The sequence below is a fragment of the Rhinopithecus bieti genome, unplaced genomic scaffold (genome assembly GCF_001698545.2).
Source record: "Rhinopithecus bieti isolate Rb0 unplaced genomic scaffold, ASM169854v2 scaffold_13247, whole genome shotgun sequence".
Lineage (NCBI taxonomy): Eukaryota > Metazoa > Chordata > Mammalia > Primates > Cercopithecidae > Rhinopithecus > Rhinopithecus bieti.
Genome location: NW_016807505.1, coordinates 2273095 through 2284729, shown reverse-complemented (window position 1 = coordinate 2284729; position 11635 = coordinate 2273095). Strand labels below are relative to the sequence as shown.

Genomic DNA, 11635 nt, shown 5'->3' with positions numbered 1-11635 from the left:
ATATATATATATATAGATATATAATTGCCAAGGACTCATGACTACTAAATGACAGTCAGGGCCTCAATTTAAGTCAGCCTAACTCCAAAGTCCACGATTTTTTCACTACATATTTCCCTAATTCATGAATTAAGCAGTGGTTTCCATTCATGGGGAAAATCTAAATGGAGTGTAAGCAATCATAAAAACATGTCTTCCTTAAAGTAAAAGCAGCATAGTGTGCAAAAGAGATGATGCAGCGTGGTAGTCAGTGCATGACTGTCCAGTGTTATTTTACTTGGTGCAGCATATTCTACTACAATGGTAAAACTGTCAACACTCTACAATGTTTGCCCAGATCTTTCTATTAAACAGGCACGGGCAAGTGAGCTTGGGTGGAGCAGCGGCCAGGTTCTCTGAGACAGGCAGAACCACGTGGTGCAGGCAGAGCTAGCCTTCTAGGGACTCCCTCCTTGCCTGTTGCAGTCACAAGAGCCTACAGAGGGGACTTGCTCTCCTGCCAGGGGCCCAAAGACCAGCGGGACATTCCCTAAGGTGACCCTCACTGTGTGTTCTCACATGTGTTGGCACTTTTAGAAGGTGTGGGAAGATGGGAGCTGAAAGGGAGACACTGCCTCCCAACTCACTTGGTTATTATCTCTATATGCTGTTTATAACTTACATAGTGGTGTATGTATGGTCAGATCTGGTGTGGTCTCTGAGACAGGTGGCCACCCTGTACTTCAGGCACTTATCTGGAGGGGACTAGGGACCTGCTGCTACACAATGACAACCAAAAGTTCTACCTCCCCTCACCCAAGAAAATAGTTAAGGGACGGTCATCCATCTGGACCCTAGACGACCTCAGGCCAGTCACGGCGTTCAGCTCCCTAACTTCTCCAGCCCTACAGAGGAAGGTGTGGTGGGGAGGAACTGCTCTGCGCTTCCTTGGAGTGATCTGACTGCCCTGCCTAATGCTGGAAGCCTAACTCTGGGCATGGCTCTGTAAAATGGCTCATTCCATTTGCTGAGAGATGGTCCTGAAAGAAATTGTTCAGTACTTTATAGGCAGCCTCTAGAGGACGCAACAGGAGATGTTTGCTGCTCTCTTTGGGCTGATTCTGAGAAGCTGCTGAATTTCACTGGTAAAATTCAGTGAATGCATGACACACTCGTGGTAGGAAGTTCTTCAGAGCCAACATCATGGATAAGTTCCAGAAAAATGCCTCAGGCTCACTGCCAGACATTTGGGGAGCAAACAGCATACATTCCCTCAGCCTCTTTCGAATCTCTTTTGTAAAGAATTCCAGCTTGCTCAATTGTGCGTATCTCTGAATACTAATTTAAAGGAATTCTGAAATATGGCAGGGATTTCCCATTAAAAAATCTTATTCAATATGGTTAACCGTAATTTATTGTATATTTGCAAAAAGGTAGAAGAGAGGGTTTTGAATGTTTACAACACAAAGAAATGGTACATGTTTGAGGTGATGGATATGCTAATCACCCTGATTTGATCATTATACACTGAATACATGTATCGGTCTGTATTTCATCTAAATGTACAATTCTTATGGGTCAACTAAAAATAAAAGGGAATTTTTTAAAAGCAATTGTATTTAAGTACAATAACCTATATGGAGTCAATTTTAAGAAAATGGTAACTGAACTCCTGCAAACATTTCTAGATGTTTGTCTCAGGTTAAAAGGGCATCATGGGAGCTGGGCGTGGTGACTTATACCTGTAATCCCAGCACTTTAGGAGTCTGAGGTGGGTGAATCACCTGAGGTTAGGAGTTCAAGATCAGCCTGGCCAATATGGTGAAACTCTGTCTCTACTTTAAAAATACAAAAATCGGCCAGGCACGGTGGCTCAAGCCTGTAATCCCAGCACTTTGGGAGGCCGAGGNCCACTGCACTCCAGCCTGAATGACAGCAAAACTCCGTCTCAAAAATAAATAAATAAATAAATAAATAAATAAATAAATAAATGGCATCATGGGAACCTAGTTTGTTCTACACTCGTATTTTGTCTTTTTACTTAGGTCCAACATCTGAAAAAAATTAAAGATACATTTTTATTTGAAAAATTAACCAAATTTTCATATTTCTTCCAATGTTTGGTATCATAAGTAATATAATAGACACCTTTGTGCATAAATCTTATTCCATAGTCCTAATTACTTCCTTGAGATGGATACTATGTGGGCATGACTGGATCAAAGTATACCATTGGCTTTCCATGACTTGACAGTGTGGCGTCTTCCCGACCAGAAGGACCCTGGCACTGAAGTGCTCAACCATGGGGTGATTCGTGGTTTAGTGATTCCTAGTTCACCAGTAGTTTGCATAGCCATTTCACCAGCTTTGTGAAATCCATAGGTAAAACTGCTGTGGCATTCTATCTAGAGCTCTATCACATTAAAATTCATAACACTTGGAAGTGGAACTACTTCCACTTTCCAAATGTTGTATATGACTGAAAAAGAAAACTCATTATCAACCTTGCAGCTCATTAGCAGACTCTTCCTCCACACAAACAGCCACTAATTACCACTGGCAAGTCACTCTGGTTCTCACCTCTCCTTGGCTCCCTTCTGGGCATGACACTCCCAAAAAACCACTCTTGATCTAATGATGCTGTGTCCCTCGAAATTTCAGACGTGGTGGATTAGACAAGAACACTGCTCCAACCTGAGCTCAAATTCTGGTGACCTCCTCACTAGCTGTGTGATCCTGGGCTGGTTATCAAACACCCCTAAGCCTTACTTTCTCTGTCCATTATGGTCACAGTGTCACCTGGCTGGCAGGGCTGTCTGAGGGCTGAAGGACGCTGTGTCTGTGAAGTTGCCTGCTATACAGACTCAGTATGAGGCCCCCTTCCTGCCTCTCCCCCTTGTAAGGAATGACACTCACTCCGCATTCCATTCAGGCAACAATGTTTCGGAATTGTCTTCTAGAATTAAAACTGCATACCTTGGCTGGGCACAGTGGCTCACGCCTGTGATCCTAGCACTTTGGGAGGCCGCGACCAGTGGATCACCAGAGGTCAGGAGTTCAAGACCAGCCTGGCCAATGTAGTGAAACCTCCTCCCTACTAAAAATACAAAAATTAGCCGGTCATGGTGGCGCACACCTGTAACCCCAGCTACTTGGGAGGCTGACGCAGAACTGCTTGAACCCGGGAGGCGGAGGTTGCAGTGAGCCAAGATCACACCATTGCACTGCAGCCTGGGTGACACAGTGAGACTCCATCTCAAAAACAACAACAACAACAACAACAAAAAAAAACTGCAGATCTTGTGATACACCTTTCAGGCTTTGGATCCAAAGATTTGATTTAGATTTAATTAGGATGAGAATCAAGAGCACTAGTCCGATGAGGACCGGGAGTGTATTTTCATTCCGTGAGCAGAACACAGACATCCCCACAGTAACCACATCCAGCATTCCTCCCAGCCCTGCGTGAACTCCCAGACATCCTCCAACACCTCGGCCTCTGTCTCCACACCTGCTGTCTACACACAGGGCTGAGACTGCACTCGCTTCTCTCTAAACCCTTCCTTTTTCCATGGACTGATGGCTAAGGACTTATTGTCAACCCTCGCAATATTTCTCAGCTTTTCAACAAACCTCTCTACATCAACAAGGTGATGTCCAAGGACACTGATGCTCAAAACTCACATCTCCATCTTTGGGCAAACACGTTGAAGATCAATGCAAGGAAAGACAAAATGCCAAGATGTGTGCTCTAGGCTCCCTCATCACAGCTCCTTATCGGGCTGTTACCAGGACAGTCCTGCTGCCAAATAGATTTGGAACTGTGAGACGAGGCAACAAATGTGAGAGAAGTCACCTTTGCTCATTTCCACCTGCCAGCATCATTTCACAAAGCCCCTGATTGTGTTTCCAGAAAGACTCTTGAAGTCCAAACAGGAGAGAGCACATGGCCCCCACATCTCTTGCCTGAGTCACTATACTCTTTACAAGATAAAAGCACCAGTCCTTGCCTTTTCCTACCCAGAAGTAAGGTCTGAGGGGGTTAGTGATTATGCCTCTGCAAACCATAACCAGATGTGCCCTTGCACCCAAGCTGTGATGAGATGCTGCAAAGGCTGATCATCCACCACCTGTGCACAGCAGCGGGATGAAACACTGCGAGGAGCCCTGGGTAAACCCTCTCCAAAGGGTGGCTCCCAGGCTACAGGCCTCAGGCTGCAGTCCCCTCTAAGACCTCTGAACAAAATTAACTTTAGTTCCTTAAAAGTTTGATTTTATTCCCATTTAATCAACAGGACACAGTGTGTCAGAGTATTCACCAGAGCATACACTAGGAAACACAGATCCTCCAAAGATGAAAGCATCAATATTAGTTTCTACTATGATTACACTTTTAAATATAAAGTTTACTGTGAAAAATTGTAGCAAGATAGAGAAATTCCAATACCTACGCAAAAGGAATGTGCTTCCTTTTTTTTTAACTTGACTTTAATGCTGTTTTTTTCAATTTAAAAAATATTTTCTGGGCCAGGTGCGGTGGCTCACGCCTGTAATCCCAGCACTTTGGGAGGCCGAGGCGGGCAGATCATGAGGTCAGGAGATCGAGACCATCCTGGCTAACGCTGTGAAACCCCGTCTCTACTAAAAGACGCAAAAAATTAGTCGGGCGTGGTGTCTGGCGCCTGTAGTCCCAGCTACTCCGGAGGCTGAGGCAGGAGAACGGCGTGAACCCGGGAGGCGGAGCTTGCAGTGAGCTGAGATCCGGCCACTGCACTCCAGCCTGGGCGACAGAGCGAGACTCCGTCTCAAAAAAAAAAAAAAAAAAAATATTTTCTGAAGCCTACTTCCCTAGACCCACTTTGGAAACTTTCAAAAACTCTAAAGGAGCCTTTCTCATTGATCAATTTATTGATTTACCCAAGGCAATGAATAATTCAAAATTTAAAAAAATGACTAACAGTCTATTTAAATTATAAACACTAAAACTTAACCTCAACATTAGAATGTTATCCAAGCATGTGAGAAATGGGCTTTTAAAACTTTCAAAGGCTACACAATTGCAACAAAAAGAAAAAATTCCTTTTTTTTTTTCCTTTTTCTTTTTTCGAGACAGGATCTCTGTCACCCAGGCTGGAGCACAGTGGTACAATCATGGCTCACTGCAACCTCAAACTCTTGGCCTCAAGCGATCCTCCCACCTCAGCCTCCCAAGTAGCAAGGACCACAGGTGCATGCCTCCTCGCCTGGGTGATTTTTTTTTTTTTTTTTTTTTTGGTAGAAACAGGGTCTCACTATACTGCCCAGGCTAATCTCGAACTTCTGGCCTCAAGCAATCCTCCCACCTCAACCTCCCAGGGTGTTGGGATTACAGGTGTACAGGCACGAGCCACCACGCCCTGTCCTCCTTAGATATCTAAGTTTTATATAATAATTTTTCCCTGTCTGACATTATCTGGGCCATGGTTCCAACAATGCTCTTGAGCTTGAACCGAATAAACGAGCCCGAACGACAAACAGCCACGGACCTATGGCAGCCCAGGGAAAGAACGTTCAAGAGCGCTGGTGTGGGCAGATGGCAAGGGGGATCCCCCAGCACACACGCGCTGCCGTCTCAGACCTGCCGTGGGAACAGCTCCGCGGCACGGCTCTTGCGGCAGGATGAGCAGCCGCACCTGCCCCGCACCTGCCCCGCACCTGCCCCGCACGTCCTGCCGCACCTGCCCGCACCCGTCCCTGCCCGCAACCTGCCCGCCACCTGCCCCGCACCTGCCCGCACGTCCCTGCCCGCACCGCCCGTCACCATCCCTGCCCCGCACCTGCCCGCCCGTCCCTGCCCGCACCTGCCCCGCACGCTGCCCGCACTTGCAGCACCGTCCCCTGCCCCGCCACCTGCCCCGCACTGCCCCGCACCATCCCTGCCCGCCCTGCCCGCACCGTCCCCTGCCCGCCACTGCCCGCACCATCCCCTGGCCCCGCACCTGCCCCGCACCTGCCCCGCACCGTCCCCTGCCCCGCACCTGCCCCGCACCGTCCCCTGCGCCGCCCGCTCCCGCCCGGCGCTCACCGCATGGTGTACAGCAGGGTGCCGTCGTCCTCCAGCCGCAGCAGCTTGTTGGGCGTGGTCATGTTGTGCGCTATGGACTTCTTCCCGTTGTGGAAGAACGTGTCTGGGGTCCAGATCTTGCTGGCAAGGAGGTTGTTGAGAGGGAGGCGCTGCATGGGCCCCTTAAACCGGAGCCTTTCATCTTTCCAGCTTTGTCGGAAAAACACGTCTATGGTGTACTCCTGGTGCAAAGGAAGGCACGAGGCAGGTCAGAGGGCACGAGGCCGGGGCGGGGGCCCGCGGCGCGGAGGAAGCATTGTCTGCCCAGCCATGCCCCGGGACTTACCATTTCCGTGTCGGACACCGGGCCGAAGCTGGTGACGTAGATGTCAGTCCTCACCTGGGTGATGCGCTCTGAAACACAGACACGGGTCCCTCGGCTGCACCGACTCACCTGCGCGTCTGTCGCACGCTCGTGCCCGCAGTCCATTAACCAGTGCCACCCTCTGCAACCGGGGGCTTTTGCAGTGCATTTCGTAAACTTGGAGGACTTGACAATTGCGGGATGAAACCAAGCTGCTCCCCACTATACCATGAAATGAAATTCCCATCCCACAGAACACAGCTTGGCTCTCCTCCTCCTTCTGCCCCCTGGGGAGCAGTCCTGGGAATAGCTGGGCTGAGGCCTCGCTGTGGGGCCTTGGGGTTTTGCAAACACCTGAACTTCCATTTCCTCCTCTGTAAACTTGGAACAATGATGCCAGCCGGGCAGCTTAGAGCCATGCCGTCGCCACAGAGAGGGGCTTTAAAAAGGGTCAGACAATTCAGGATGAGGGGAGCTGAATTTCCAATCAAAGCTGGAGGTCCTGGGTGGTCTCTGGGAAAGGATGATGAGAATGTGGCCAGTGTGCCGAGACAGGAAGGAAGACCCACTTCTCCTTATGCAGCATTTTGAATTATTATTATAGAAAGCCCTATCGTGGGAGACTATGATTTCAAACAAAATTATTGCAAATAGGTAAAGTGATAAAAGTGGCTAATAATATTTGGGGGGAAAACTGTGTGGTTCCCTGGGCACTACCAGGGCCCTGTAAGTCCCCGAAGTCATGAGTATGAAGCAATTCAAAGTGCACCCCAACCCACACCGAGTAACTTCCAGCTGCACTGTGGGCCTGCCTCTCCAGCAGCTCGCGGTGTGATGATCGTCCGTCTGCATGGAGTGCATCTGTGCGTGGGCAGGTGTCTATGTGATGCTGTGTGTTGTATGATGCAGTGTGCCTGTCTCCTCATTGAGATGCCAGCCCCAGCAGGGTGGCCTGGGAGGCTCTCCGTGGTCTCCTCCCACTCTGCAGGACTGGAAGGCAGGGAGGATGACAGAATACCACAAGCACTGACGGCAGCTTAGGTCTCCTCGAGATGCTCTGACCCTTCTGAGTGTGTTCAAGGGACTGGATCGCTGGGCACAGAGGCCTAGGAACATAATTCAGAGGGCAGAGTAAGAGACTGTCAAGGAGCCTGTGCCCAAAAGGCAGAGAGTGGCCACTCATGCTTTAAGTGGATCTCCCTGTTAAAAATGCAAATACTAGGCAGGGCATGGTGGCTCATGCCTGTAATCCCAGCACTTTGGGAGGCTGAGGCAGGGTGGATCGCCTGCGGTCTGGAGTTTGAGACCAGCCTAGCCAACATGGTGAAACCCCGTCTCTACTAAAAATAGTAAAATTAGCCGGGCCTGGTGGTGCACGCCTTCTACTCCGGAGGCTGAGGCAGAAGAATCACTTAAACCTGGGAGGTGGAGGCTGCAGTGAGCCGAGATCATGCCATTGCACTCCAGCCTGGGCAACAAGAGTGAAACTCCATCTCAAAAAAAAAAAAAAAAAAAAAAAAAAAAATGCAAATACTAGAGAACTAAATTTTTTCCTCCAAGAATGTATTCACTGGAAAGTGTGTACCTCACCTCACCCAACAAGTTCAGACTCCACATCTAAACTGGAAACTGCACACAATTCTTAGCACAGCAATGAAGCTGTGCCAGGTGTGCCCTACTGAGAGCAATCTACATCAGTTCATTTTTATTGAATTCCATAAAGTCAAAGTAAATACTAGGACTGTGGCCACAGTGAAGCATTAAATGTATAACCCATAAAGCTATAAAGGATGTCTGCATTCCACAGTGGATTTCTGAAAAGGACTCGCATAGATACAAGAGTATGAGGTTGATTTTATATCATTTCTTAACATAGGGTAATCTCAGCGTTAGTAACAGCTAAAAGCCAGTTCCTCCTTAAATTAACCAGACTAGACATTAAGATTATCTGGGAAGAGGGGATTTTGCAAAGATGCTTGGGGGGGACCACTTCCCCCAGGTTCTTGCGTCTAGAAAATAACAAAGGATGCATGATCCTTGGCAAGAGTGGAACAGCCATCAGACCAAAATCCTGGCAGGGAAGCTCTTTCAGGCATTGTTTGAATCAGCGCAAACACAAGCTTGAGATGAGGTGTAAGCCCTTCCGAGATCCTTGCCGGGCTCAGCCAAGGAGGGCGCACTCACCTCCCAGCCCGGGCCGAAGTCTGTTGTCATAGCCATCCAAGAGCCCATCCAAGATCCTGGTAAATATCGTGATGTTGTCATTGGTCTCACCGTTCACTGAACTGGTTGGCATCTGTGAAAAGCTTTTAAAAAGAGAAACAAGAGGAAGCATGAAGACGTATTATTTCTTACAAATTCTTCTCAAGATACAGAAACCAGGGAGGCACGTGGAGGCTTGTCTCCTGAGACGAGGATCTGAGGACACAGCTCCCACACTGGCCAGGGGACCATTTGGCCTCGATACACCTCTGTTCTCGAACATCCAAGGATACTCTGCTTGGGGCTAGTTATCCAACCACCTAACCTGAGGCTCCAAGTCTATCGTTCTGTGATTCTGAGGAGTTGGTTTATGTCAATATTTTAGCCGTTTTAAACAACCAATGAGCGATTAGCCATGGTGCATGGACTGGCAGAGCCTAATCCACTCACAGGGGATTTCAGAAGTTTGGTTTAAACACCAAAACTGAGTTCTAGTATTGCTAGAGTCACCTGCAACTGGGCGTTGGGGCGTGGTGGCGACGCTGTGCCCAAACCTCGCTGCATCCTTAGTTGGACTGGGAGCATTTGTGCTGTGAATAATATGCCAGGACTGGGGAGTGAGTGACAGACATGACAGAGTCTGTGTCATCTCTGGGGTCCTGCCCCTTCCGTGGGCCAGCTCCCAGCACATTCTGTGGGACCCAGTGTCACAATAAACCCTCGAGAAGAGTGGGCTGAGCCTCAGGGAAGACACAAGAACATTTTTTGTTTGTTCAATTAAGTTATCCAGATTCCAAAAGCTTATGTAGTATGAACAGAACAAAACTAGAAACTGCCTTAGCAGATCTAGACAAACTGAGGATGGTATCTGGGAGGACAGAGAGACAAACCCAGAAGACAGCCCCGCAGCTGAAGAGCATGGATCCCACCTCAGGTTTCCACAGCTGCTTTCAGATGTGCAAATAGCAACCGGTTTGGAATTACTGAGCACTTGACTGCAAATTTGGCTTCAAGGGGACTTACCAAACTGAAAGCCAGCTGTGGTTCCCAAGAAGTGAGCGCCCTGGGCACTTGGGAGAAGAACATGTGATTGCTGGTAGTTCCCTGAAGTGCCTGGCTGTGGGGCCCTAGCTCTGCTTAAGGCGCTTTCTCTCCCGTGAAAGGGCTGAAACCAGGGCTGAGAGCCACCAGCCGTGGAGAGATGCTGAGATCAGAATCCATGCCGGTCTGCTCCACCCTGTTCTTAAAAGTCAGTCATTTTCATTGATTGCATCTAAACAGATCAATTCTCTGCTGGTCCTAAAGCTATTCCCTTTTGAATATAATAAGAGAATAAAGAATAAAAGAATAAAGTTCTTTTGATCTAATTTTCACATCACCATAAAAATGCATATAGTTGAAGCTCTAACAAGCTAAAATTCATTCCTGTTAGTATGGAGCCCACAGACGTATACTTTTTTAACTCTGTGATTTCATATTTAAAAACATTAAATTCCCCTTTCTCTAACATCCATGGTTAGTTGCATACTTCGGAAAGACAAAGCACTAAGCCTAGCATAGCTCCTTCCAGTGAACAGCTTTCTTCTTCAGGGTTTCATGGGAGGAAGAAAGAAGGTTATATTTTGTACCTACCCAGTTGTGTAACTATTGGTCAAACCAGATCTGGCCTCATGATGGACTTCATAATTATTGTCGAGTTTGCAACTCAATTTTAGGCCATGTCCAGGTGCTCAATTTTTGGAAGGTCCTTGTTGTCTCTTTATCGTACCAATTGAGGTAGTAGCAGAAAAAGCAAATCTTAATGTTGAAATTAAAGTTTTCTAAGCTACTCCATTCTCTGTTGTGAAAATGTTCCTAAATTGTGTTAGATGGTAACAGCCCTGGCTGTCCAGAGACAAGGGCTTGACTTCATGACTGACCATTTGGAGGCTGTGCAGCCACCGTGATGTGTCTGTGAGCATTGTTTTCCGTGGCTCTCTCCAGAAGCGGAGATAAAGACACACTGCTCTGCCAGTTTTTTAGGGAAATACCATCCCACCAGGCTCTGAATCCCACTCACAAATACCATAATCAATTCCCACAGTGGTGGAACAGAATGCTATGCTTAAGAATTTCAAAGCTCAGATTGTACTTCTTGATCAAAATTATTTTCGTTAGTTTCAGTATATCCACACACATCTGTACATAATTACACTTTTCTTGGAGGAATTTCAGCGTCTACCCTTTCCTGTCATAACTGCCTTTTGCATTTACCTGTAGACCTTTCTTTGTATGACAGGGGCCATGGCAGGGGATTTGCAGTGTTGTCCTTGCTGTATTAACTGAAGATAGCTGCTGGGAGGGAAGAAACAGATTTTTAAAAAGCTCTGATGATGCCTGTCAGGGTAGGAGCAGAGGGTTTTGTTTGTTTGTTTTTTGTTTTTTCATGAACTGGAGGCCCTCCTCTGTCCATAGACCATCCTCAAAAATGCTTCATCTGCAGTGCGTGGTTATGAAATACACCGCTTTCACAGCCATGGAGAGAAAGGCCCTTGCTGTATCATAGAAGGCAAATGCTGTGTTTTCTCAGCCCCTGGTGTGTAAGTGCCTTCATACAGGAGACCTTCACAGATGCCTGGGGAAATGGCTAGGGCCTCTATCAAGCTACATGATCTTTAAGAACTGCTGCTAAGCTAAGGAGGAACTTCAGCTGGCTTTGTTCCATTTTGGCTCATTGAAAGCACTGGAAAAACAACACAGAAATCCAGGGCTATGCCTTTTATTATTGGTGAGCAATAATGTGCAGCGTGTGACGGATGAGTCCTACAGGTGGAAACCAAGATGTCCTCGGCCCATGAGGCGCTCACTCCGTTTAGGGTCAGCAGGCAGCCTGGACTCATCGACCCTCCACTTCTGTGCAGCGTGTGACGGATGAGTCCTACAGGTGGAAACCAAGATGTCCTCGGCCCATGAGGCGCTCACTCCGTTTAGGGTCAGCAGGCAGCCTGGACTCATCGACCCTCCACTTCTGTGCAGCGTGTGACGGATGAGTCCTACAGGTGGAAACC

General features: G+C 47.8%; 1 protein-coding gene across 1 annotated transcript in view; it reads right to left on the bottom strand.

Annotated features, from left to right (window-relative positions):
• The window catches only part of GABRA5 (gamma-aminobutyric acid type A receptor subunit alpha5), an 87959-nt gene that overhangs the window by 60758 nt on the left and 15566 nt on the right, over nucleotides 1-11635 (bottom strand). The window contains exons 4-6 of the mRNA XM_017882416.1: nucleotides 8571-8692; nucleotides 6369-6436; nucleotides 6044-6264 (exon numbers count right to left, since the gene is read on the bottom strand). Of these exons, the coding sequence (XP_017737905.1) occupies nucleotides 6044-6264; nucleotides 6369-6436; nucleotides 8571-8692 (411 nt within the window). The remainder of the gene's footprint in view (nucleotides 1-6043; nucleotides 6265-6368; nucleotides 6437-8570; nucleotides 8693-11635) is intronic.